At 40.0% G+C, this 25,781-nt stretch overlaps 1 protein-coding gene across 1 annotated transcript in view; it reads left to right on the top strand.

The window, feature by feature from the left end:
• Positions 1 to 25,781, top strand: part of Me1 (malic enzyme 1) — a 99,238-nt gene that overhangs the window by 13,772 nt on the left and 59,685 nt on the right. Inside the window, exons 2-3 of the mRNA XM_051207725.1 lie at positions 1,539 to 1,672; positions 3,537 to 3,686. Coding sequence (XP_051063682.1) covers positions 1,539 to 1,672; positions 3,537 to 3,686 — 284 coding nt within the window. The remainder of the gene's footprint in view (positions 1 to 1,538; positions 1,673 to 3,536; positions 3,687 to 25,781) is intronic.

The following is a 25,781-nucleotide window of genomic DNA, read 5'->3' on the forward strand; positions in this document are numbered from 1 at the left end:
TCTTGTCTAGACAGCCACATGGTAGTTGGGGAGTCATGAATGAAACTTCCTTGTCATTTTAGGAGACAAAAATCTCACAGCATGTTTCCTGGTCCCCTGTCTCTTCCCGTCTTCCCTCCCCATTTCCCATGATGTTCTCTGAACCTGAGGTGCAGGAGTTGGGTTATAGATGCATCAATTGGGCCTGAGCACTCTGTGATCACTTGTTGTCTGCATTTTGACTGGTTTCTCTAATGGTCCGCACCTGTTATAAAGCAAAGTGTCTGATAGCTGGTAAGAACTACATGGAGCTGTGGGTAGAAGGATAAATATTTAGTAAAGAATATATGCAATTAGGAAGTAACTATGTTTTTAGTAAAGTGGCAGTTGTAGGTTCTAGAAGATCCATGACCTTACTAGCTCTGGGTAGTTGTCTTGAATTGTATCAGGAATGATTTCCCTTAGTTAAGTGGGCCTTAAATCCAGTTACAGAGCTTTTGGTTACTAACAAGGTTTGTATGCCACTATTATACCCTTAGAGATATCTTGGTCACTGTTATGTTCGTTACACCTAGGTAGGACTGTTGATGTCTCTTTTGGAAGCTTGTGTAATGCCTTCCAATACTATAAAAGCCAGTCCTCAGGTAGGAGGCTTTCAAACCAGATCCAACTTGAGTCTACCAGATCTTATGTCTGAAGTGCATGGATGGTGCCAGGTGCCAAGAACATTCCTGATAAAGATGCCATGAATGCAAGAATAAAAATGTGCAACATTTGGGCTTGGGAAGAAATCGGTGTAACCAGGCTTGCATAAGGATAGTAGGATATAAGCTGAGATGGAGGGTTGGATCAGGTCCCTGAGAATTGTGCACTTTATTTCCTGACCTAGTTCACAGCTGGAAGCACAACAGGTGTTAGCTGACCTACTTCTAGTCACATTTAAAAATAGATAACTATTCACTTTATATTTTCTGACATTAATGATTTATCTTTCAGGTTTTTTTGTGTGTGTACAAGTGTATGGTGTATAAGCTGTATGTACATGTGTGTCTGTGTCTGTGGATTTTCATGCTCATGGGTGCACATGCAAATGTGGAGACTAGAGATAACCAGATGTCTTTCTTGACCACTTCCAACCTTATTTTTTGACACAGGGTCTCTCACTGACATAGAGAGCTCACTGATTGGCTGACTAGCTGGAGGCCTACCTATCTCCCCTCCCCTAATGCCCTGGTTACAGACATGTGCCACCAGGCCAGGCTTTTACATGAGTGCTGGGCCTCACAGCTCAGTTCCTCATGTTTGCACAGTAGACACTGTACTGGGTGAGCGCTCTGTCTACCAGGCCTCTCCTTTTTTGTGCTTGTCGGTAGTTTCCTCCTGTCCGTCCATTCTCCACTCTCATCTTCGATGCCATAGATAAGGAAGCAGATGGTTAATGCACAGTTGACTGGCTGTGCTTCCAGCCATGCTAGACCCTCCCCTCCCCAGAGTCTGTGTACCTGTGTGCTATTTATCTTTTTCTCCTCTGAAAATCATTATTTTCCTTTGTTTTCTAGGACTTGGCATTTACTCTGGAAGAGAGGCAACAGCTGAACATTCATGGGTTGTTGCCGCCTAGTTTCATCAGTCAGGAGATCCAGATCCTTAGAGTAGTTAAGAATTTCGAGCGCCTGAACTCTGACTTCGACAGGTAACACACTTATGAACACAGTTCTCTTACAACACTCTTCCCCATTGTTTTGTAAAAGAAAGGTGAGCTATTGCATGGTTTGGAATGGGTAATTAACTTTGAGGAGAATTTGTTTGCAAGTTTTTAAAACATTTGCTCTCTCTAGGATCATTTGAATGAAATAGTTTTATAATTTATTATCAATTTACCTTTCTCAAGATAATTTTTCTATGAGAAAATTATACATGCCCATATTTACTTAATAAATATTATCTATTTATGTGTAAGCATGAACACTCTTTTTCTTTTTTCTTTTTGTTTTTTGTTTTTTCGAGACAAGGTTTCTCTGTAGCTTTGAAACCTGTCCTGGAACTCACTCTGTAGACCAGGTCTCTAACTCACAGAGATCTGCCTGCCTCTGCCCCCTGAGTGCTGGGATTAAAGGCGTGGGCCACCACTGCCCAGCAAGCATGAATATTCTTAACAAAAGAAGGAAGAAATAGGCAAGAACATTTCTGTCCTTATTTCTGAAAGTGATCATTGGTTGTTATTGATGTTTCTTACTGCCTCCTTCTGGTGGGGTGATGCAGACTTTCAGTCCTGGACAGTTTGGGCCTTGGTAGTGGTTCCTACAGGGTCTGGGTTTCCACCCTATGGCAGGCGGGGATGTGATGGCTGGAAGGGATGGCTATCTCATCTAGAAGGTTCCTTTGAAAGAAACACTCATGGGAACTATTTTAGTCCCTTCTGAGGACAGTTTTCCCAATGACCTTCCTTCTGCTAATGTCACCTCTTGAATTTCCTGGTCCTGTTCCAGGTGGCGGCACATTGGAGACAGATCTTTCTGCACACAATAGCACACTTAAGTGATCTCTAACCTACACCAGAGATCAGTGCAAAGGGCCTCATTATGTTACTGAACACAGTTTTTCAAGACTTTAGTAATACAAAAAAGGGTTATGCGTAGAAAGATAACTAGGCAAGAAATGATTCTACACGAGAAAGGACATTAAAAGCTGGATGTGGCAATGCATTTATGTAATCCCAGCACTTAATAGGCAGAGGCAAGTGGATCTCTCTTAAGTTCTATGTCAGTCTAGTCTATACAGTGAGTTCTAGTCATCCAGGACTGCACAGTGATACTGTCTCAAAAAACAAAAGGAAGGAATGAAAGAAGGGAGAGAGGAAAAAAAAAAAAAGACCATTAGTTAGTGGTTAAACTCTACTCTTTATAAAATAGGGACTACTGAACAAAATTGTAGTAATGTTATATAATAGTAATATTTGAATGGTAGTAATCCAGTTTGTGTTTCCTCATTCTTTGACATATTTCATTTTTTTGGGTATGTATACATTTGTGCCTGTGTGCGTGCACATGGTTGTACTTGTAGAGGTCAGGGATTGATGTTGGATATCTTTCTAGTCTTTCAGCTTGGTTTTGGAGACAGAGTCTCTCACTGAACCTGGAGCACACTGATTGTAACTTCCTTGTTTGCAACCCCAGCACTGGATTACAGATATGGACCACTGAGCCCAGGTTTTGAATTGATGTCAGAGGTCCAAACTCAGGTCCTCATGTTTGCACCTGGAAAGTTTCCCTACTGAGCTGTCTCCCAGCCTCTTAAAGTCTATTTCTAAAACTTATTGCCATTGTTCTTTTAATACTGGGCCTCAGTGTGTAACTAAAGCTGTCCTCCTATTCAATCCTGCTTGAGTTCCCCAAGTATTAGGATTAGAGATGTGTGCCACCATGCCTGGCTTGATTATTTGTGCTTTGTACTTGACTGATGTACTTTATACTTGGTTGAAATTAGATTCTTAATAGCCATTTTTATTATGGAGTTTGACTGTTGGATGAATATCTAATTGCATCTAATTTCCACAGATATCTTCTGTTGATGGATCTGCAAGATAGAAATGAAAAACTCTTTTATAGTGTGCTGATGTCTGATATTGAAAAATTTATGCCTATCGTTTATACTCCCACTGTGGGTCTTGCATGCCAGCAATACAGTTTGGCATTCCGGAAGCCAAGGTATGTAAACTTTTATTTTAAATACTATTTGTATTTTATCTTTTTGTAATTTTTTAAAAATTTTGTAATTGACATGAGTTGTATTATTTTATCATACAGAACATGTATAAAACAGGAAATTGTTAAATTGAGTGAATTCATGTGTACATTATCGATTATATTTGGCAATTATTCAAGCTAACTAAATTATATATTATGTTATTTTTGACAAGAACACTGAAACCAGCCTCTTAGCAATTTCAAGAATATAATATGTTAGAGAATGGAGAGCTGGCTTAGTGGTTTCAGGTCCTAGGACCCACTTTGGGAGCTCACAACTTCAGTTTCTGGGGATTCAACACTCTGTCTGGCGTCTTTGGATAGAACAACTGCATTCATGTTCATATACACATTCATGTGTAAAACTTAAGTATGTAAGTAAATAATTAAAAAAAATGTTTTCATTAGCTGTAGTTACACAGCAGGTCTCTAGGGCTCCTTATGAAATCCTGCATTATTTGACAAGCATCTCCTAATCTTGCACCAAGTCTTCTAGCCCCTGGTAACTTCTGCTGTTTGCACTGAGTTTGACCATTTGAGATCACACACAGTGGTGAGATTCTACATAGTACTTGCCTTTCTATGTTGGTCTGTTTCACTTAATACATTGTCCTCCATGGTCATTCAGGGTTTTACAGTTACAGTATACCCTCCTTCTTTAAGGCCAAGTAGTATCCTATTGTGTATCTTCATTAATTCATTTATTATAGACATTGAGTTTGATTCTGTGTCTTGTGTATTGTGAATCTGTTTGACAGACTTACAATGATACCTGTTTGACAAACTGATGTCATTTTCTTTGGATCCATACTCAGCAGTGAATTTGACAGATGCTTTGTTTTAATTTTTTGAGGAACCTCCACATTGTTCTCTATACTGACTGTATTAATTTCCCTTGTTCCCATCATTGGGTAATTTGTTTATCATTCATGCCCCAGACAAAATGTCTCTCATCATTTCAAGAATATCCATTTTCACAGAGGTCAAGTGATAGTTGACTGTGGGTTTAATTTGCATTTCATTGATGATTAGTACTGTTGAATGCATATTCATATACTTCTTGTCATTTATCTGCTTTTACATTTTTAAAGAAATTCATTTATTCTATTTTATGCATATATTTTGCCTATATGTAGTGTGTGCACCACATGCATGCCTGATCGCCTCAGAATGTGAGGAGGGCATAGAACTCTCCTGCCTCCACTTTCTGGGATCACAGGCATGTGCCACCACACCTGGTTTATGGGGTGCTAAGGATATAACTTAGAGCTGTGTGTTTGCTAGGCAAGCACTCTACCAGCTAAGCTCTGTTCCCAGATTCTCAATCAATTCTTCTATGAATAATTCTATCCCCAATGATTGCTTAAGGGAAAAAGCTGGAATGTGCATTTATTGGTTTCGTGAGGAATTTCTTCTTTGGCATAGATCCTTTGTGCTGCCTTTCAGGATGTCATGAATAACCATTTTTCATAATGTTGTTGGACTTTCTTAGGTCTTATTCCCCTGTGCCCACAGCACTTTAATTCCTATAGAATCCCTCCTATGTGGTGTTTCTGTCTGCTTCTCACAGCACACTTAATTATGGCTAACCTTTCCACAGATGGCAGAGACAGCTTTCTGTGTTTTTCTGTTCTGCTGAGCTCCCTGTGTTACCTGAATTACTTACTAATATATCTTGTGAAATGTTTCAGAAAGCTTCCCACAAATGAGTAATACAGGTGTATAAAGCAGGCTTAAAGAGTTTCTTTGGAAGTATTCCACATATATGTCTACTACCTGAGGAGGCTAGAGAGAGCTTCAGATCCTGTGGAAATGGAGTCACAGATACCTATGAGAAGTCATGGGTGCTGGGAACTGGGTCCTCTGCAAGAACAGAAAGTGCTCTTAAGCACAGAGCCCGAACCATCTCTTCAGTCCCTACCTATTGTATTAAAAAAAAAAAAAAAAAAAACAACTCCTTTCCCTTAAAATATCTGCGTTCTTTAGTACTTTTTAGCTACAACTCATTCTACTATATATTTGATAACCATTTTCTTACTTCTGATCATTTTAATGTTCTGTGAAGATAATTTTGATCCTCTTTGCTAGAATGCTAATATTTGTTTAAGTCATAAGTAAAGGTTGTAAGATTCTAGAAAAGGGAATTGTTTTTGAGACAGAGGCGCTCTGTTTATCCCAGTCTGGCCTTTGTTCCCCTATGTAGACTAAGGGGCCATCAAACTCTCAATGACCCTGCCTCCAGCTGTGGAGCTGGGCACCACCACACTGGGCCCACAAGGTCATTCTTATAAGATGTTCTTGTAGTCCTGCTGAGTAGTTCCTTGCCTGGCTGGTGCTCAGTTAATGTGCCCTTTCTGCTATCTCATTGAAACAGAGCTTGGGAGTATCCTGTCCATGCACTCTTAGAGAAACTGTTAAGTAATGATGATCCACCATCTCCCCTGCTGTTTAAGCATATTGTTTTAATAGATGAAGTAGCCACTTGAATAATAGATTCCCAGAGGAAATGCAACTTGAACAAATCAGTCTGTGAGAACAAAGAATGTTGACTAAGTGTAGACAGCCTGAAGTACATACCTTTTTCACTACTCATCTTTAAGTACGTGTCGCTGATCTTGGCAAACAGGTGTAGCTAATACAGTTTATTGAAAATAGTTTAAAAATCAGAAGCATCCCACTATGCCAGACAGTACTGTTGGCTCACCAAAAGTCAAGGTGGAAACTATGTTTAGTGCACAAATTAGTTAGTGAAAGCCATAGTGCAATTAAATAGAATTCTTGGCTTCATCGTTCTTTAGAATAATATCTATTTTGAGTTTTTCGAGGGTGGGATTGGGTATAATACAAATGATATAGCTGAAATGATCTTTAATGCAAAAAAGCTATTTCTTAATGGTGGTTATTGTTAATAGTATAACAACTCTTATAATTTTTGATGTCTAAATGGATGGAGGGTATTACTCACCAGTTTAGAATAGTAGCATATGTTTGCAAAAGAGAAAAAGGTTTTGGACATTCACACAGATGGATTTGGAAGTCAATTGATAGTATGGACTGGGAACTTAGTGGATGCTGTATTCAAAGATTCTCACATTTTTAATACATTTTATCTTTATTTTTGAGAATTTCACAAATGTATACAATGAAATATGAATATATATACCCTCTGTTTCTCCTTTCTTATTCCCTCCTTCTCCCTCCAAATTTCTTGACTCTCCAACTTTTGGTAATTCAGTTAATGCTGTCCAATTGTACATGGGTTTGGGGCTATTCACTAGAGTAGAGAAAACCTACCAGGGCAATACCCTAAAAAAATTATTCTTCCTCGCTGTGTGTGACACTATACCTAGGGAGATATAAATAAATGTCTACTCATCCGAGATAGGGAACTGTTGATACACTAAAGTACAGATGCCACCAGAATCCAACTTGGTGAATTTGATTGGGGCAACTTACAGGAACAGAAATGACTCAAAGACAGCTGTATCACCAAGCCAACCTAGCATGGGTGACAGATCATGGAAGCTGGAAAACTGGAGTATAGGCCATGTAGCAGGTTGGGAGTATCCTTTCCAGGTGGTTTAGTCTGTCTCTGATTCTTCCAGGCAGCTTGGCTTGTCTGAGCAAGTCTCTCAGTTCTTATTGCTTACTTATACTCAGGGAGAGAGCAGTCTAGTGAATCTGGTCAGTTTGGGGGACTTCCTGAAGATACCAACTTGTTTACTTCCTGCCTTAAAGGCTTGTTTATTTCCTGTAGGATGGAATGTTTCATTCCCCTATTTAACATCCTATTTCTTAAGAAACTTCTTTCCAAAATGGGAGGTTTTACTCTCAGAGGAAGCCTCTACGTTAACAGTCTTCCAGCAAATATCAACTGCTGATAGCTTCCAAGTAAGGGCTAATGTCCTTTGGATCACCTCCTCAATCTATTTTTTAAATGGAATTTTGACTGTAAAGCTTCTAATGTTTTAGTTTGAGCATTACATATGCTTCATAGATTTTATTATCTGTTTTAATTTCAGCAGTGATAAAGAGTATCAATGATGATTGTTAATAGGATTTTAGGATTTCCTTTATTTTTGCCTAGAAAATCTTTTTTTCCCCTCCCAGTACTGGGTCTTGAACCCAGGGCCTACTATATGCTAAACAAGTGCTCAACTCCTCCTGAAAAAAAATTTTTGGGAGAGTGTCCGGGTGTTGAGACAGGGTCTGTATAGCTCTGGCTATGCTAGAACTCTGTAGAACAAGCTGGCCTAGAACTTAAAGAAATTAATCTGCCTCTACCTTCCAAGTGCTGGGATTAAAGACATGTGATAACATGCCTGGCCTCCTGCAAAGTTCTTAAAGAAATGTATACAAGGAACTCTTAGATGAACCATAGTAAAATAGCAAAATGCCTCTTGCTACCTTTAGTGTTTATATCCCTGTTTCCTTCAGGATCCACAAACATTCTTGGAATAGTCATTAACTGATAGTAACTGCACTTTCTTAATTTGATATGATTAGGTTTATCTGGTAAACATGGACACCACTATGCCCTGGGTTTGAAACAGAGATGGCTACATTTATGAGACTAAAGATTGTTAACTTAAGTGAAAACACATTCTGCATTGCTCCAGAATCTCAAGAGGAGATGTCAGCTTTAATTGAAACTTGATTTGTGAAATAGCAGTAAGAAAAGAAGTAAAACCAGTGGTGGTGCACACCTTTAGTCCCAGCACTTGGGAGGCAGAGGCAGGAGGATCTCTTGACTTTGACGCCAGTCTGATCTACAAAATAAGTTCCAGGACAACCACAGCACACAGAGAAACCCTGTCTCACATAAATAAAATAAAATAAATAAATAAAAGTAAATTTAGGATAATGTTTTAAAAAAATCAGTGAGGTTAACATTTCTTCAAATAATGTTTCTGTTACATTATGGGGAATATAGTGTATTAAGTGTATTAATCATGAGATGAATGGTTAATTGAATAGAAAATTCACATTGTTTAAATGATATACCATATAGGTGTATGATACCAATTTTACTACTTTACTAGCTCATTAGGTAATTATTAATAAAGTAAGCACATTTTTTATGGAAAGGTATATTATAGCTTCCTGGCCAGTTTGAATAATTTGCAAGCTATATGCTCAGTCTTTGAAATAACTCTGTGTTAATGTCCAGTTAAATTGGATGCTGTAAACAAACTACCCTAAGAGGAGTGACCTTTTCATGCAAGAGGCTTCTTTCTCCTCCTTCTGAAGTCTGGGGAGACTTAGCTCAGGGTCAGCATGGTTGGGTTTGGAAAGGTCCCACCTCTTCATGCGCAGGGAGCACGCACATTTCAGTGTCTAGCAGCCACTTCAGTACTTTAACACTATTCCACGTATTCCTGAGACATCAGAATGCAAACCTCCAGGCAGCCCCTTGCCCAGAGGTCCTGGGTGCCTGTCAGAGGCGGGTGGAGCTGGGTTAGCATGGTGTTATGGGAGGGGTCATTCTGGATTCAGGTGTTGCTAGCAAGCAGAACTGCCCAGGTAAACCAAGGCTGACCTTCTTTGAATTTGGTTTTCTTGAATTAAGCCACACGAGAATTGTCAGACACAAACTGGTTGTGATGGCACACACCTTTAGCCCCAGTACTCAGGAGACAGAGGCAGCTAGCTGGATCTCTGAGTTGGTCTACACAGTGAGTTCTAGGACAGCAAGAATGACACAGAGAGAGCCTGACTCAAAAAAAAAAAAAAAAAAAAAAAAAAAAAGACATTGTGGTGACTTTTTTAGAACCTGAAAGTAGAAGAATTTCACCTCTCACTTAGCCTATAAACTTTAGAAATTCTTTGAAACATCACATCATTAACTTTTTAATGCTTTCAGGAATGATTTATTATTAATAAACCTTTGCCACACATCTTCAGTTTTTATTTATGTAGGCTCTACAGTTTAACCCCTGTTGCTTTGTTTTATCACTTTTCAGATAAGCTCAGAATTGCACTGATTATGTTTTAAGGTTTTAAGAAAGAGACCGTCATACCTATGAAACAAATAAGAATGTCTGAGCTAGTTGGCTTTAACTGGTACTTCAGTGAATTTTTGAACAACTATTTAGAACAAGCTGATTGCCATTGACACTAGAGATGCAGGTGGTGATCTCTGGGATTATAAGTTCAAATTACTGTTTTCCTTAGTAGGACAAATGCTGCATTTATGAAAATGTTCGTGAAATATATACTAAATAGGAATGAGGTCGAGTCTCCTGTATCGTAAGTACTAGGAATTCATTGTGTGCCCAGAAGAGTTTTGAATTCCAAAGTACTTTCTTCCTTAAGCATTGCCTTAATTAGGAAAAATGTGGAGAATGGAAAAAATGTAGACATGATTCAAGCATCGGTTCTTTACATCAAGATCTAAGGGCCAGCCAAATTTATGCATAGACATATAAATCTCTTTGGCAAAGAGACTTATCTCCTACTGCAAAAGCCTTTAGAAATACAGAGTAATGGCTCATTGAGCCCCCATCCCATCTAGAGACTTCATATGTGGAAAACTTGAGAGGAAATTTAAGTTTCAGGTCCAAAAATAATTTTGCTACAGCCTGTGTGGTACTTCCAGGTGTTTTGGTTTAAGTTTACATGTAACATATGGAAAATTCAGAAACAGTTTGCCAGGGTTTATCTCAGGTAGGGCTCATGAAAACATACTTACTTCCTATTTACAGGAATGCATGAGAATTATAAACCTAGGTCTTTATCATTAAAAGCAAAAAATGAAGAGGTATTCATTCTTAGATCGGTTTGTGTCATATATTCTCATGTTTTTGATGGGTCACTGGCAGATTGGGCTGTGTCCAGAGATGGTGACCGTAGCAGTAACAGTTTTTGAAATTGTTCATCGTGAGAGTGAACTGGAGGATGTAGAAATGCCAGCCTACAGGTGTGAGTTAAGTCTTACTCCCAAGCCTTTTGTAGAAGGCAGCATACATTTTCATAGGATAGCCATAGAATGGAGAACTGCAATTGCTGGGTGGAAGTTCTTGCAGAGATGCAGTACTTCCCACAGCTTTCTAACTGACATTGGAATAGCCTTCCTTCACTTCACAATTGGGAATAGTTGAGTGGTTTGGGTAATGGATGGTGGTACCTGCTCTAAAGTGCTAGCAGTGGGTTAATTGTGAACTGTTGAATCCTAAGGTCACTTTTTTCCCATCTATTTTATGTTGAATTCATTTTCATGCCATAAGATTTGTTTCTTCAGTTTGTTCTGGGATGTCCTTTTATTCTGTGCAGCCTCCTGGCTTAGGAACAGTTTATGTTCCTGCTCGGTGAGCATCATGTCCGTGTGGCAGGGGAGTTCATGTGTGGATTAATCAGCTCTGGAAGTACACGGTACACTCTATGTTACTTGTCTACCTAGATATGGTCAGTGACTAGAGAATTTACATCCACACCCTTCACTCAGCATCGCTCTCTGCATGTGCAGCTAGAGTTGAGCCCCACTGCCAGGGCCAGGGACTCAGTGCCTTATCCACTGTACACCTGTACAGCACACATGCCTTCTTTAAAGTGATGTCTTTCAGATAGCTTGTCTTCTTTTTAAATGTGCATACGCTGATGGCTTGGGCATTTTCACAGGTGTTCTGAAAGTAAACGTAAAGATTTACACCTCTTGATTTGCATATGTCAAGAAGGTCAGGAACTGTTTTTACAGATCACCTCAGGCCACTTTTAGGAAGAGAGCTGGTCACTTTTAAATGTTCTGGGCATCTTTAAAATTTCAGGGACCTCTTGTAAAGTAACCTAACACATCAGTTTAAATAACTTTGAAGGAGTTCAGTTACAACTGTCATTGCAATTCTGAGATTTCTCAAAAATAGTGTAGTTTCAAAATAGAGCAATTCATAATCATTTAATGACTCGATTCACTAAAATTCTCACTATATCCCCTAACAACGGGTGACTACAGTTAGTATGTAATTTTATTTAGTTATGTTCTGGCTATAATGCTTGGATGACTAAAGCTGAATATTGTTATTTTCTCACTTGGTATATATAAAGTGATCTTGGGATCTGAGTTGCTGTGTTTTTTTTCTGGCTCTTTAGTCTTAGTGTACTTTTACTCTTGTTATGTGTTCTCCCGAGTGGGTTGCAGTTATCAGGAGGTATTTTCTGAGGCAGGTGCTACTCCCTTGCAGCAGAGTCAGCAGTGGGAAGGACAGAGCAGGTTCTGCACTTGCTGTCGGCATCGTTGCCAACCTTCCTCACTTGCTGTCCATCTGTGCTTCTCAAGATCTACACATTGCATGACAAAATACTCTATATTTAATATTGTCAGAGAGGTGGTTCATCTTCTAAAATTTGATTGTGAAAGTTTAGAAACAGTAGCATAGGTGAACTCAAAAGCTTTAGCTCCATACTATCCTATTATTATTTTATATTCATATTAGTAAAGTTTGTAAGGTCATTGATGATATTCCAAATTATATAAATTGTCTGTTCAATTTATGTTATTGAGTGTTCCATCGTTTTAACTAAAGAAGTTCCCCTTTAACAGTGTAACTCACAGTCTTAAATATGATTGGCAGATGAGTCATAGTGTGTACAGTAATTTGAAATGCTCCACGTTGTATATATTTAAAAATAGTAAGGCTATGTGAATGAAAACATTTGCTCTGTAAAATGAGATGTTTGTTTTAAAGAGTAAAGATATGTACACACATACACACACACATACACACAACACACCCTTTATTCAAAAAAGTTAATTTTATTGACATTTATCCAATATGTGCCTGTGTACAATGAGGTCAGTCTTACTGTAGGATTCTGTGCAGCTATTCAACCATGGGGCTATGGTGGCGTTCATTGGAACAGTCTATTTGTAGTTAATTGGATGGGTACATACCCTATTTTTAAAATGAGTATGAAGAGGAAGGAATATAAAATAATTTTACATATATACTTTGAGTTCATATTTATTTGAAAATAATTTTTATGTAGAGATAGTCACTAATGTTTAGTTATTTTTATTTTATTTTTAAAAACTATCACCAAGGTGTTAAGGGCCAGACTTGAGAGAGAGAAAGAGAGAATATGAACAAGAGTGAATGAGAATAGAAATAGAGACTATGAGAGACTTACTCAGGAAACTGGCTCTGTGAGACAGAGCTCCAGGCTGAAGAGCTAGGCCAGGGCAGATCCTACAGCAGAGTGAAGCCTGAAATCGTGCTGTGAAGAAGGTATTCCTCTTCAGGAGCAGTAGTTTTTTGTTTTGTTTTGTTTTTGTTTTGTTTTGTTTTGTTTTTGTTTTGTTTGTTTGTTTGTTTTCTGGCAAGATTTTTACCCCCTTGGAATGACCCAAGCCTACACAGTAAATGTTAATCTCACTTACAAATGACCTTCATAACTGGGTGTGGTGGTACACACTTTTAATCTCAGCAAGTGCATCTCTGTGAGTTCAAGGCCATCCTGGTCTACATAGTGAGTTCTAGGATAACTAGTGTATAGAGAGACCCTGTCTCGAAAACAAACAAAGATGACCTTTGTGGAAACATCTAGAACGGTGCTAGCCAAGTTGACACACGAAATGATGCTATTATATCCTCCTCAATGTTGAGCCTACTGATTATGGACATACTGTGTTCTGTCTTGGGCCTGAGTTCTACAGAGAAGCTTTTTGGGCATTTCCTTAACTACTGATTTCCAAAAGTTAAAACAATGCATTTGTTAATAAACTTTATTATGTTAAATAGAAGTGTTTATCATATGTTGCCTTCCCAAAGAGCATAATTCAGATATGCATTTCATGAGAATATTGCTCTACTATGGTTTCATTTTTACATTTATTTATTTATTTTGTGGCATATGTTTATGTGTGTGTTTGTGTGGGGTATACACATGCACATATGTGCCATTGTGTACATGAGCATGGAAGGACAATGGGTATGGGTTGGCTTTCCCCTTTCAAACATGGATCTGGAGATAGAACTCAGGTTGGCAGACTTGAGCTGTTTGTCCAGCCCTGCTTTATTTTCTAAAGTTTCTAACTTTTAATGACAGTAGTTTGGTATTTAAGCCCAGTGCTATGAATTGCCAGAGAACATTGTCTAACACTCAGTTCCCTCAGAGGGTCTTACTGTTTCTCCCCTGCTGCTCCGCTCCTTCAGAAACTTTTGCCAGTCTTGTGTACATTATTTCTTCCCTCCTTTCCTGTACCAGTAATTGCACGAGTGTGTCCTGCACGTTAGGCACTTTCCTAAGCATTAAGTACATAAAGATATATTTCTTGTCCTTTGGGGCAAGAATTCACACATAATACACAAGGGAACAAAAAAAGTACATGAATGCAGGCTGTGTATATAAAGGAAGTGAACCAGGACAGCGACAGTAACAAGGGGGTTCCTCTTTATGACATAGCTAGGGTTGTGTCTCTGAGATGATATTTTAGTTTCTGTACACAGGATAAGGCTTAGTAAAATACAAGAGAAAATGAAAGGGTCTGAGGCTGAACAAATTGTATAGTCATAAGTTCTGGCATGGGCAGGGTGGCGCAGTGAAATATGAGGCAAAGGCCAGGTTGTGATATAGTTTCTTTGTAGTTCTGTCCATTTGGAAGCTACTGAGCTGTTTGAAAGGGTCCCATAGCCTCTAATTAAAGTTTTAGATGATTACTCTGCCTCCCATATGGACAGAATGCTGGGGTGGACTGGAAAGACCAGTAAGGTTTGCAGTACTGACTCTTGATTTCATTGCCTAATCTCTTTAAATGGATTTAATCAGCTTAGGCTAGGAAGTCAAGCAAGGCTACAGACACAGTTGCCAACAATGGCAATTTGTTGACAGTCTTTAGTTCTATTGTAGTGGCCACTAAGTAGATGAGGTGACATGGATATATAGCACTAGTGTGTTATACTCCGAGTACATCAGCTGCAGGTAAGAGGCTCAGCTGAACTTAAGACTTTGGGAGCTTGTAGACTTAGTACAGTTCATTCGATTTGCAACCCACGTCTGTCCCCTTGTGACCTTGTCATTTGTTTATCACACATATGATCCTGCACCACCCCTTGCACCCCACCCACCCTCCACCAAGGATGTGTTATCCTGACACTAAATCTATTTCACTTCATTTCTGTGCACCTATTTTTAAGTGAAAATATTATTGCTATGGGTGTGGAGCACTGTAGCCGCCTTCTGAACCTTCTGCTGTGAAGAGTTTAGCTCCCGCTGAGTTTTTGGCTTGCCGTTCTGTGGTCAGAAGAATGTAAATACCACAGCCTTACCCTGTGCATCTCACATATTTCTCTCCATGTCCCTTATGAATTCATTGGCTCAACATTTTATTTCCATGGGCTAAATCTAATATATGTCCCTCATCAATAAAATATATTTCTTTCTTAATCCATATAGCCAAGTCTGGTGAGCCACTCCACCCACTGGAATGTCAGGGTAGAGCTCTGCAGGAATGTCAGGGTAGAGCTCTGCAGGTTTTTATTCAGGGTCATGGTTTCTATTCTGCTTATTTTCTTATTAACTTTTTTTTCTTTTCTTTTTTTAATTTAATTTATTATTTTACATATCGATCCCAGTTCCCTCTCTCTTACTAACTTTTAATCTGAAAACTTCCAAGTCAGCAACTCTGCTCCATCCCTTCCTAGGGTTACTACTCACATTTCCAACTATTCAGTAGCTCCTCTCATACGGCACACAGTGGCCTACAGCTTCCCAACCCAACCCAACTTCCCTAACCCGAGGGACTCAGAGTTCCTATATTATACAGTGCAGTGTCTTGTTGTTCCCCTAAACACACAGAAGACGTCGCATCTCCTCACTCGTTCTGTTTTGTATCTTGTCAAGTTTGTCACCTATCTGTGGCATCAGTCTCCTTATCTCTGTTGCCAGTCTTTTAGATTAGGTCCTTCTCACTTCTCTGAATCACTGCCTCTTTATCCTGTCAAAATGAGTAATTTTCTCAAAAAGGTATACCTAATTATGTTATTCTCTAGACTGAAATTACTGAATGGCCGACTCTCTATGACCCCATGACAAAAAAAAAAAAAAAAAAAAAAAAAAAAAAAAAAAATAGCCAAGTTTCTTAGTGTTCTTAGTTTGACATTGAAGGGTTTCTGTTATGTAGGCTTCTCTGCCTACCTTTCTATTGTTACTTCTCTCTCTCTCTCTCTCTCTCTCTCTCTCTCTCTCTCTCTCTCTCTCTCTCATCTCTCATCTCTCATACCAAGTTGAGTGCCACCTCACTCTACCCCAAACAATCTGGGGACATTCCCAATCTGCATAGCATACATGTGGTAACTGTGGTATCAGAACTCTTTTCTCTTGTTGTTGTGTGTTGACCTTTCTGTCCTGGGTAGCAGTTGCTCATCTTTCCCCGTACCCTTGAGTGCACCAGAACTAGCATTGCCTTCGTTTGGTGGATAGAACATGAATAAATATTACCAAGTGGTGTGTGCTTTAGACCTGAAAAGTCGTGGCTTGAGCCCCTGCTGTGCTTCTTATTAACCTTGTGATTGTGGGTTTATTATGTATTATATATACCACAGGTCCCTGGTCTTTAGTTTCCTTGCCTATAAAACGAGTGCTGTCACTCTGTTTATGTAAAAATTCCAATTCCTCTTGAAGCTGCCTTTCCATGGGAGGTGTGTTACAGAACTTAAAACATTATTTACCTGAAGTTCAAATGAACCTATACTTACCAGATAGATGTCAAATTCTTTTTATTAAACAGAATTATTTTTCTCAGTATTGAATCTTTGCTTAGCACTGTGACAATAGAAGTTATAAGTGGAGCATAATGACTTGTGATGTTAAAATGTAGTTAGTAAAACATAAGAAAACAGGAGCGTCATGAACTATCAGCCTCAATTCTATTTTTAGGACCAGAAGGCTTTTTAAAAACTATGCAAATACAAATTACATTTTATAAATTCCATTATTAGGCTGGGGAGTTGGGTAGAAGCACTTGAAACAAAAACCTGACAATTTGGACTGCAGACCCATGTGAAAGCGACACTCATATCCAGATGGCCCTGGTATATGTAATCTGCGTGCTCCCCTGTGGGGACGTGAGAGGCAGAGGCAGGAGAATTTCCAGAAGTTCTTGTGGGGGCTGGGCTGGCTTCAGCAACAGCAAAGACACCTTATCTTGAGCAAGGTGGAAAGGTGAGGATCCGCTCCAGAAGGTTCTCTGACCTCCACATACATGTACGCTATATGTTGGCCACTCCCCCAGCAATGTGTCATGTACATGTGCATATACTCACACATACACACTTACCTCTCTCTCTCCCTTCTTCTCTTCCCCCTCACACACATACATAGTCATTATAAAAAACATTCCCAAGATAACTAGTAAATCTGTAGGTGTTTTTATTTAGAGTGGAAAGGTAGTATGTAGCATGTGTTTAGTACTTCCAAGGTAATAATACAGTTGCTCCTGCCATGTTCAGGGCAGCTAAAGACACTACTGAGACTCACGTAGGAGATGAAGAACACACTTTCAAAATTCTTTTATTTTCTTTTGACAATCTCATACACACATACAGTACATCTGATTGTTGTCACCTTGCCCTCTCTCATCTCCCTCCTAATCTTTTAACCCCTCCCCACCCACATTTCCTTTCCCACATTAATGCCTTTTGCTTTTGTTCTGCGACCACTGAGTTTAACCAGGTTTGTCTCTGTGAGGTGGGTTTGGATTTATCCACTGTGGTATGGTGGGCTCCTCAGAGGTCTATTTTCACTTTGGCTATAGTTAAAAGCAAAATGTTATGGTTGGATTCCTAATGATAGCATAGATTTTAACTCTTGAAGGGTTAGCCTAAACCTGAGCAAGGATGGTCAGTTGGTCTATTGGGTAGAATTGGAGTGGTCAGTCAGCAATAGCAATGACCCTCAGAAGTCCTTAGGAAAAGTGGCATCACATCAGGTCATAAAATCTGTCCATGTGATTCATATTTATATGTTGCTGGGCTCCCTACCTCCCTTTTTTCTATAGATGAAATTTCTTTCCTCTAAAAAGGAAAATACAGAAACAAGAAACAAACACAATTCAACCAAAACCAAAGCAAGGCTTTTCCGTTCGGTTTAATAAGCGCCTGTCTCCAGGATCTCTATCATGTATCCACAATGCACATGGATTTCTGTCAGTTTTTTAAAATAAAATATTAGGAAGGAAAGCGAGACTTACTGATAGAATACTTTGATCCCTTAATGTTGGGTTTAGATCAACTGTCTAAGGAATACAGTCACGAAGCAAAGACCAGCAAAAGGAAATTTTTTTTTAAATTTATTAATTTATTTTTTATGTTCCAATCCCAGTTGCCACCTCTCTTCTCTCCTCCTACTCCCTTCACTCCCTTCCCCCAATCCCACCTCCTATCTGCTCCTTGGAAGGGTAAGGCCTCCCCCTAGGAAGTGTACTAAGTCTGCCCCATCATCTTGTTTAGACAGGACCAACCCCCCCCCCCCGCCGTGTTTAGGCCGAGCAAGGTATCTTTCCATGTAGAATGGGGTCCACTAAGTCAGTTTGTTTATTAGAGTTAGATCTTGGACCAACTGCCAGTGGGCTCATATTTTGCTCCAGCTGCACCATTGGTGACAATGGAGCAAAAAGAAATCTTTAAACAAAGGCCCAGAGTTAACACTGTTGGATTTATGCCATTCTGTAATTTGACAGAACCCTGAAAACAAAGCATGAGCTACAAAGTACTTGTTCCCTGAGGATCCTGTTTGTCCTAGGAATGAGAGTATAATAAAGTATAGAGTAAACTTGGGCAGCTTATAATAGGGACTCATGACTAATGAAAGTTGCTACATTAGTTTCAGAGATTCCCTGAAGATTTGGAACTTAGAATCACAGGCCAGTGTGGTTAGGTTTCCTGTGAACATTGGGGCAAATCCTAAAGAGCTATTAAGTAAAGAGCTCTAGCTCAAACGTAATTGAATTCTGCTGTAGCCCTTTCTCCCTGTCTTTTCTTATCTGTAGAGCCTTTGGCATTTTGCATACAAATCAGTGGCAATACTGTGAGTGTCTCTGTTATTTCCTGTCTTGTTCCCAGTTCATAGTTTATATTGGCTTTCCATAGGACTCACATTCCATAGCCATCAAGTAACTGAAAGATTTTTGTTTTATTTTTGCATTGCCAATAAATGTTAGATAGGATATATGTACTTTCCCTTGAAAGTGAGAGTTACTTTTTTCTTCTGGATTTCCTTATTATTTGTAATCTTTGGAAGGAAACCTAAGCTCTCAGCCTCAAAATGGGACTCAGTAATTATGCTATTCTGGTAGTTGGGGACTCAAACAGGAAGTGAAGGATGGGTGCTTTACAAGTAGTTGGTGCTTATACAGTTGTTTTTGTGCAGGGGTCTACCATGTGTGGCTATTTCTCCATTTTTTTTTTCTTGTCTCATTTTTAGCTACTGCCTCATAGCAGTGGGTATTTTTATTTTTCTTACTATAATGTCATATTTGGAATTTTTCAGTGCATGTCTTTTAGTGGACCTATGTTTATGTGTATTGGCTGTTTTGTTTGCATGTATGTAAGTATACTGTGCACATACTGTGGAGATCAGGAAAGGAGCAGGAGAGGAGCATGAGAGCCTCTGGGACTGGAGTTATAGACAGGTGTGGGTCACTAGGCAGATGCTGGGAACTGAACCTCAGCAAGAGCCACAAGTATTCTTACCCACTAAGCCCTCTCTCCAGCCCCACATTTCATTATGTCTTACTAGATACTTCCAGAGTCTTGGCCACTGCCAGTTGTACTGCAAAGGAGTTCAGAGGCAACAAAGTGTCAGTTACCTAATGGATTGAATACCAAGTGGGTACGGTTGACTGTTTTTCTTCTGTAGAGTTAAAAAACATAATCTTTGGTGCCTTTCCTCTTACCATATAGTATGTAAGAACAGAAGTAGAACCGACTGTAGAAGACATGGATGTGTTAGTTGCTTCCTTAACTTACAGTCTTATAGGAAAACATAAACATACCTTCCTAATTTTAACAAATTTTCCAAATGCAAGCTTGAGTTACTTTTATTTTGTATTTCTTTTCTTGATTGGTATCTTAAGAATAATGGTTCTAGCTGGGCCTGGGCTTGCAGGACTGTAATGTTACCTGCTTAAGAGAGTGGGGGTTGAGGGAAGCCTGTTATGGGAGAGGCACTAGGTTCACTCCTTAGTGACCCCCCCATTTTATACTCTAAGCCACCTCCTAATAGTGCCATACTCACTGGGGGCTGTTTCCTTTTAAACCACAACAGCCCCCATAGGCTCGTATGTTTGCATGTTTGGTCTGTAACTAGTAGGACTGTTTTGGGAAGGATTAGCTTCCCAAAACCAAAAATAGTGGTTGTGTTGTAGGAGGTGCATTACTGGAGTAGGCCTTCAGGTCTCAAAAGCCCATACCAGTCCCAGCCTCTTCCTCTGCCCCTCATAACCTGTGGATCAGATATAAGCTCTCAGCTACTACTCCAGCACCATGTCTGCCTGCCTGTTGCTGTGTTTACCACCATGATGACAATGGACTAATCCATTCAGTGACCTTCCAATTAAATGCTGTCTTTTATGATGAACCTTGGTCACAGGATTTGAAAAGTTACTAAGACAACTATAGAATAACAAGCCATTTTCTTAAAAATCACTTTTGTCCAGGTGCAGTGGTGCACATCTCTAATCTTAGTACTTGAGAGGTAGGAAGATTACCATGAGACTGAGTCCAGCTCAGGGTGATGTAGCCAGACCTCATCTTAAGCAAATATAAGAAAACAATCCAAAGCAACAAAGGAAACTCTAGAATTATCCAGATGCTTCTTATTTAACAAGAGAGTTGGCTTTTGGAAATAGGTAAGGGAGGCTATAGGGAATCTGACTTCCTGTAACATCCTTAGATAAAAATTATTTTACAAGTGCCTTCCACTGAGCCCTCTCTACCTCTTTTATTTCTAAACCTGAAGTCTAAAGCACTTAGACTCGTTTAGTTACTGTTCTCCCAAAGCTGGTATGTGATACTATAATTCACGAGTTTTCCTAGTGTGTAGCTCTAGAACTATTGGGTGGTTCTCTGGTTGCCCATCCCACTGTTTCTCAGTTCATGGCTGCCACTGAGATCTGTCACCATGGTGGCAGCATTGAGATCTCAAATTACACACTGCATGGTCCCTAGACCTGGAAGAAACATTGACTATAGTTCTTGCTGTTCTTTTCTGGGGTTTTGCCTTAAAAAGTGGCTTTTCCTGTCATTCTTAGAAGACACTTTAAAATCACAGCCATGGATCACATTTCTCCTGGAATGTACTGTCAATTGCTTTTCCTGTAATACAATAATAAAAACCAAAAGACAGATATTAAAGTTCAAGCTAAAGATCAGAGAAACAAAACAGCTAGCCACTAGCTCTTACCTTTACTTCTACCTCAGACCAAAATTGGTGATCCTGTCTCCAGGAATCCTCAGAGTGCAATCCAGGTTGCACTGCTCTCCACCAAGCCTCAGACTGCCTTTCTCTAAGTTCCTGTCTCCTCCTGCCTTCTCTTCCTCTCTCCACCCAGCCATATCACTCCTGTCTCTAGTGGCTTTATTAAATCATGATTTGATTTTTAGTTATGTGTACATATGCGTGTTGTGTGGGAGTATGTGCAAAAGAGAGCAGTGCCCGAAAGGCTAGAAGAATATCAGGTCCCCTTAGGAGGAGTGAAAGGCAGTTATGAGCCACTTAGTATGGTGCTATGAAGCACTCCAGTCCTTTGTAAGAGTGGTACATGATCTGAACCTCTAAGCCACCTCTCCAGCCTTCTCTCCTTTATTCTCTCCCTTATCCCATTGTCTTCTTTGACTTTTGTAGAAATATGAAATTACTGACTTGTAGAGTTTTATAATCTGGTTGGAAAACATGCTAGGAAGTGAACATTTTTGTGAGAGTATGTTAAGTATTATAGTATAGAAACAGCAAGTTTGTATGGAATTGCACTGGACTAAGCTTGTGTTGAGTCAGAAAACTTTTGCAAGAGAAGCTGACATTTGCACTGTGATGGGCGATTGGGAGCTGATCTGGTAGTGAGGAGGAGCTGGAGGGACTGGAAGGCTGCCCAAGTGAATCCTTGAACTATCACTGAAAGCTGGAAACTACATGTTTGTCAGGCTGAATCAGTTCATCAAATGCCAAGAGCAATGATGGGACCTGAATAAGATATAAAGTCAGAGGTGAAGCCTGTGAAGTAGCAGAAGCTTGGATAAAGTGAGCTTTGAAAGTGAGTCCAAGTGCTGGAGTAAAGCAATGTTTCCCTAGGCCTTAGCTGATCATTAGCGGGAAAGAGACTTGAGAAATTTGAGGATGAGCAGGAACAAAGGACATTGGGGAAGCCTGTGGATAGCAAAGGGGCCAGCATCAGAGCTAATAGGACTAGAGGACAGAGACATGGTGCTTGCTAATACTGTAATGAAATAGTGGGCTCAGCTTGAGGAATTTTTATGGGGGATAGGATAGTCAAGTCCTTGTTTCTGTATGAACAAAATGAAGTGTCAGAGGGGTGAGAGTGATAGACAGAGGCAAACAGGAGCTTTTGTGGAGAGTCCAAGGGCCACTCGGACTACCTGAAGAAGGCAGGTTCAGGGTGAGTCTTTTGCTGATAATAGAGACTAGAAGGTCTAAGTATATCTAGAAGGTCTAGGTGAGTACTTTTATGAAACGTAACTGTGCAGGACATAAAGAAAAGAGAGAACAGACTGATTTGAATTTTGAGATTTTCAGAAAGGATGTGATAGAAAGAGGAATAGATAAGGGTTAAAGATTGATGGCAGAGAGCCATGAACTCAAGTCCAGCCTGAGCAGTATAGCAATTCCTCATCTCAACAACATCCTCCACCCTAAAAATTGAATACTCCCACTAGACACGTCTGGGAACATTTGGGCATTGAATGTATTATGTTTGTAACATGTTCAACACTATTGAATAAATACTAAACTGTGAGCTTATATGGACAAGAATAAATTGCTAATTGAGTAAAGAAACAACAGAGTTACAATTTTGAAGCATTGTTTCACTAAATATATGGTATTTATTTGCCAAAAAAGAAAGGAGTGATTCTGGGGAGAAACAACCCAAATAATTTCACCTTAATCAAGTGATCAGAATGAGTATCCTTGATAATGACAAATTGGGAGTGGTGTCACTGATCATAAGTAGCCACACATTTCTATGATGTTCTTCAGAATATGTGTGAGTTCTGAATCTAGTCACAGTGTAGCATCACTCAATCTCAAGATGGCACACATGATATAAAAGCACATTTGTGTTGATGGAGCAGGAGGGACAAGGAGAGACCCACACTCAGGCATGGGTGGTCTTTCCCAGGCTCTGAGCAGAAAGCATGGGCCACCTGATGCCTTGTGGTGCTGAGCAGCTGGACACTATCATAGTGACCGGAAGTATGGTATGGTATGGGGAGAGAGGCATAACTGTAGAGGTGAAGGCAGTAAGGAGCAGGCTGAAGTGGGTGGCTTAATTGCCACCAGGGCCATGGTGATGTCTGGGCCTGTGCTGTTGCCAGGGCCCATGTCTGGATTCATGGACCTGATGCAGTCTGTGTGAGGCCTATGTTGATGGCCTTGGCTCCTGATATCACCTGAGGCTGAGAGGATAGAGCTGTGCAGAGTTGACCCGGTCCCACACTGGCTGTAACACTAGGGAGAGCTGTACCTGCCCCTCACCAGCTGCAGCAATCTGGAGAATGGGTCCCTGCAGCTCGCCTGGGAAGCACAATGATGCGGGCCTGGTGGTGTAAGTGTAGAAGAGCTGAGCCTGAGGTTGTGAGAGCCTGAAAGCCAGCCCCTCCCCTTGCTCATAGCTGCAAGCAGTGAACTAGCTGTAGCAATGCTGGAAACCTCACCATGTTGGTGAGAATAAAGGAGAGCTGATGGCTGACCAACCCTGCAACCACCCAGGTCCAGAACCAGGGTTATGAGTTGGCTCACCCCAATATCAACCCCATCTGTGATCTGCTAGAGCACATGAAGGGGCCGGTCCTGCAGACCCAAAGCTGTAGGATCTCCATGACACAGGGCAGCAACAGGATATCCAAGAGAAGTTCCAGTGAGGGCCCAGCACTGATAGTGTAGCAGAAACAAGGCCTTGAACCAGACTAATGACTCTGCAGTAAACACGTGCAGGAAAAGATTGTGGATAAAAGGGTTCACTTCGGGACTCACTGTGTCACAGTACAGCCTACAGCTTCCTGGAATTTTAGTTCCAGGGGCATCCAGCACGTCTGGACTCCATGGGCACCACACTCCTATGTACATATCTACCCTCAGACATGCACGTGCATATAACTAAAAAGAAAACAAATATTTAAAAACTCACTTGGAACTTGGAAAGATTAAGACTAGGAAAATTAGGCAAAGACTAAGGAAGGGCCCAGGTGGAGAGACCAAAGTGACAGATGTTGTGCTGGATTTTGCAGTGGGCTCATTTCATTATTGGGATGGTTAGGGACATGCTGATGTTTGAGGACCAAGTGGCAGTGATGGATCAGTACTGATTTTCTGAGTATGATTCTGAAGAGTGTTTTTCTTTCTTGGAAATGCATTAACTAATTGGTAGTGATGGAGCACCATTTTGGCTGTGGTTCAGGAAAAAAAAAATGATTCTTTGTACTTTACAAATTTACTATGAGATAGGATTGTATTGATCTTCTTAACCCTTTTTATGTCATCTTTTTAAAAAGGTGATTTGGGGACAGGATCTCATGTTGTAGCTTCCACTATATAGACCAGGCTGTCCTTGAACTCATGGCTAGCCATCTGCCTCTGCCTCCCGAGTCCTGGGGTTGTAGGTGTGTGTTGCCATGCCCAGTTTTCCTTTGACATTCCTTTGGCTTCAGCTGTGTTGGCTAGCCTGCCTGTAAGATCACTGTATTCATGAGGACTCCTCCTAATGACCCCAGTCTTTTACTGTGTGAACCAATTTTTAATGCTTTTCCCTTGGCCTTCTCTTCCGAGCCCTTTAATAATTTTTTTTTCTAGTACTTTCAGTTCCAGACTTTTGGCTTAGTATCTTTATCTTGTTTTATCTTCTGATTTTTACAGGTCTACATTTTATCCAACTTCACTTTCTTAAGTACAGATGATCCTCAGTTACAGTGAGCTTAGGCCCTGTTAAATCCATTTTAGCTTTAAAATCATAGTGAAAAAGTGCAGTCATGGTATTGAGAATGTGGCTCGGGCTAGAGTGCTTAGTAGTGCATACAAGGTCCTTGGGTCATCCCCAACGTGCAGGAGGAGAAAGATGCACGTAGTGTACCTAACCTCTGGGCATCCTTGCTTAGGCACACAGTTGCACAGTAGCATATTGCTCATAAAGCCTTGGCTGACTGGGATAGATGGCTCTACGGCTGGCTAGCTCGTCAAGAAGTTGTTATACCATGTGTTACTAGTCCAGGAATCAGTTAAAGGACTAATTCAAGAGTAGGGTTCTTAATGAGTGTGAACTGCCTCCCTACTGTCTCAAGTCAAAAAAAAAAAAAAAAAAAAAAACTGTAACACAAACCATCTTAGGTCCCAGCAGTCTGTACTGCTTTTTCCATCAATTGAGGACCTGTCATGCAACTCAGCTTTGGTTAACCCTCAAGGCTTACTATTGTATGTTTACATTTTGTGGAGAGTGGAGTATAACTGTAATATTTCTAGAAATAACAAATGCAAGAAGGCATTATGATAGAAAATTGCAGAATTGTCTCCTCCATTGGATCAGGAACAAGCACATAATCTTGTTCTCTGAAGAAATTGTGAGTCTTGTTAGCAATAGAAAGTTACACGTTATGGAATGAATTTCATTTTGATATGCAGTTCCATGGGGGATATCAGCCAGCAACATGGGGAATATCATTTTGTCTTTCAATTTTGTGTTGAGGGTGGAATATGTATAGTGTCAGAGGTTATGAAAAAAGTTTGAACTATGTGTATGAAAAAATGGTCTTCATTTTAAAATTGCCCTGGTTCTGACATGAACTAGATACCAGAATGTCTTCAGTTGACCTGTTTAACTTTGAACAGAATGAGTGATTT

Source organism: Phodopus roborovskii, unplaced genomic scaffold (assembly GCF_943737965.1).
Source record: "Phodopus roborovskii unplaced genomic scaffold, PHOROB, whole genome shotgun sequence".
In the NCBI taxonomy this organism is placed as follows: Eukaryota; Metazoa; Chordata; class Mammalia; order Rodentia; family Cricetidae; genus Phodopus; species Phodopus roborovskii.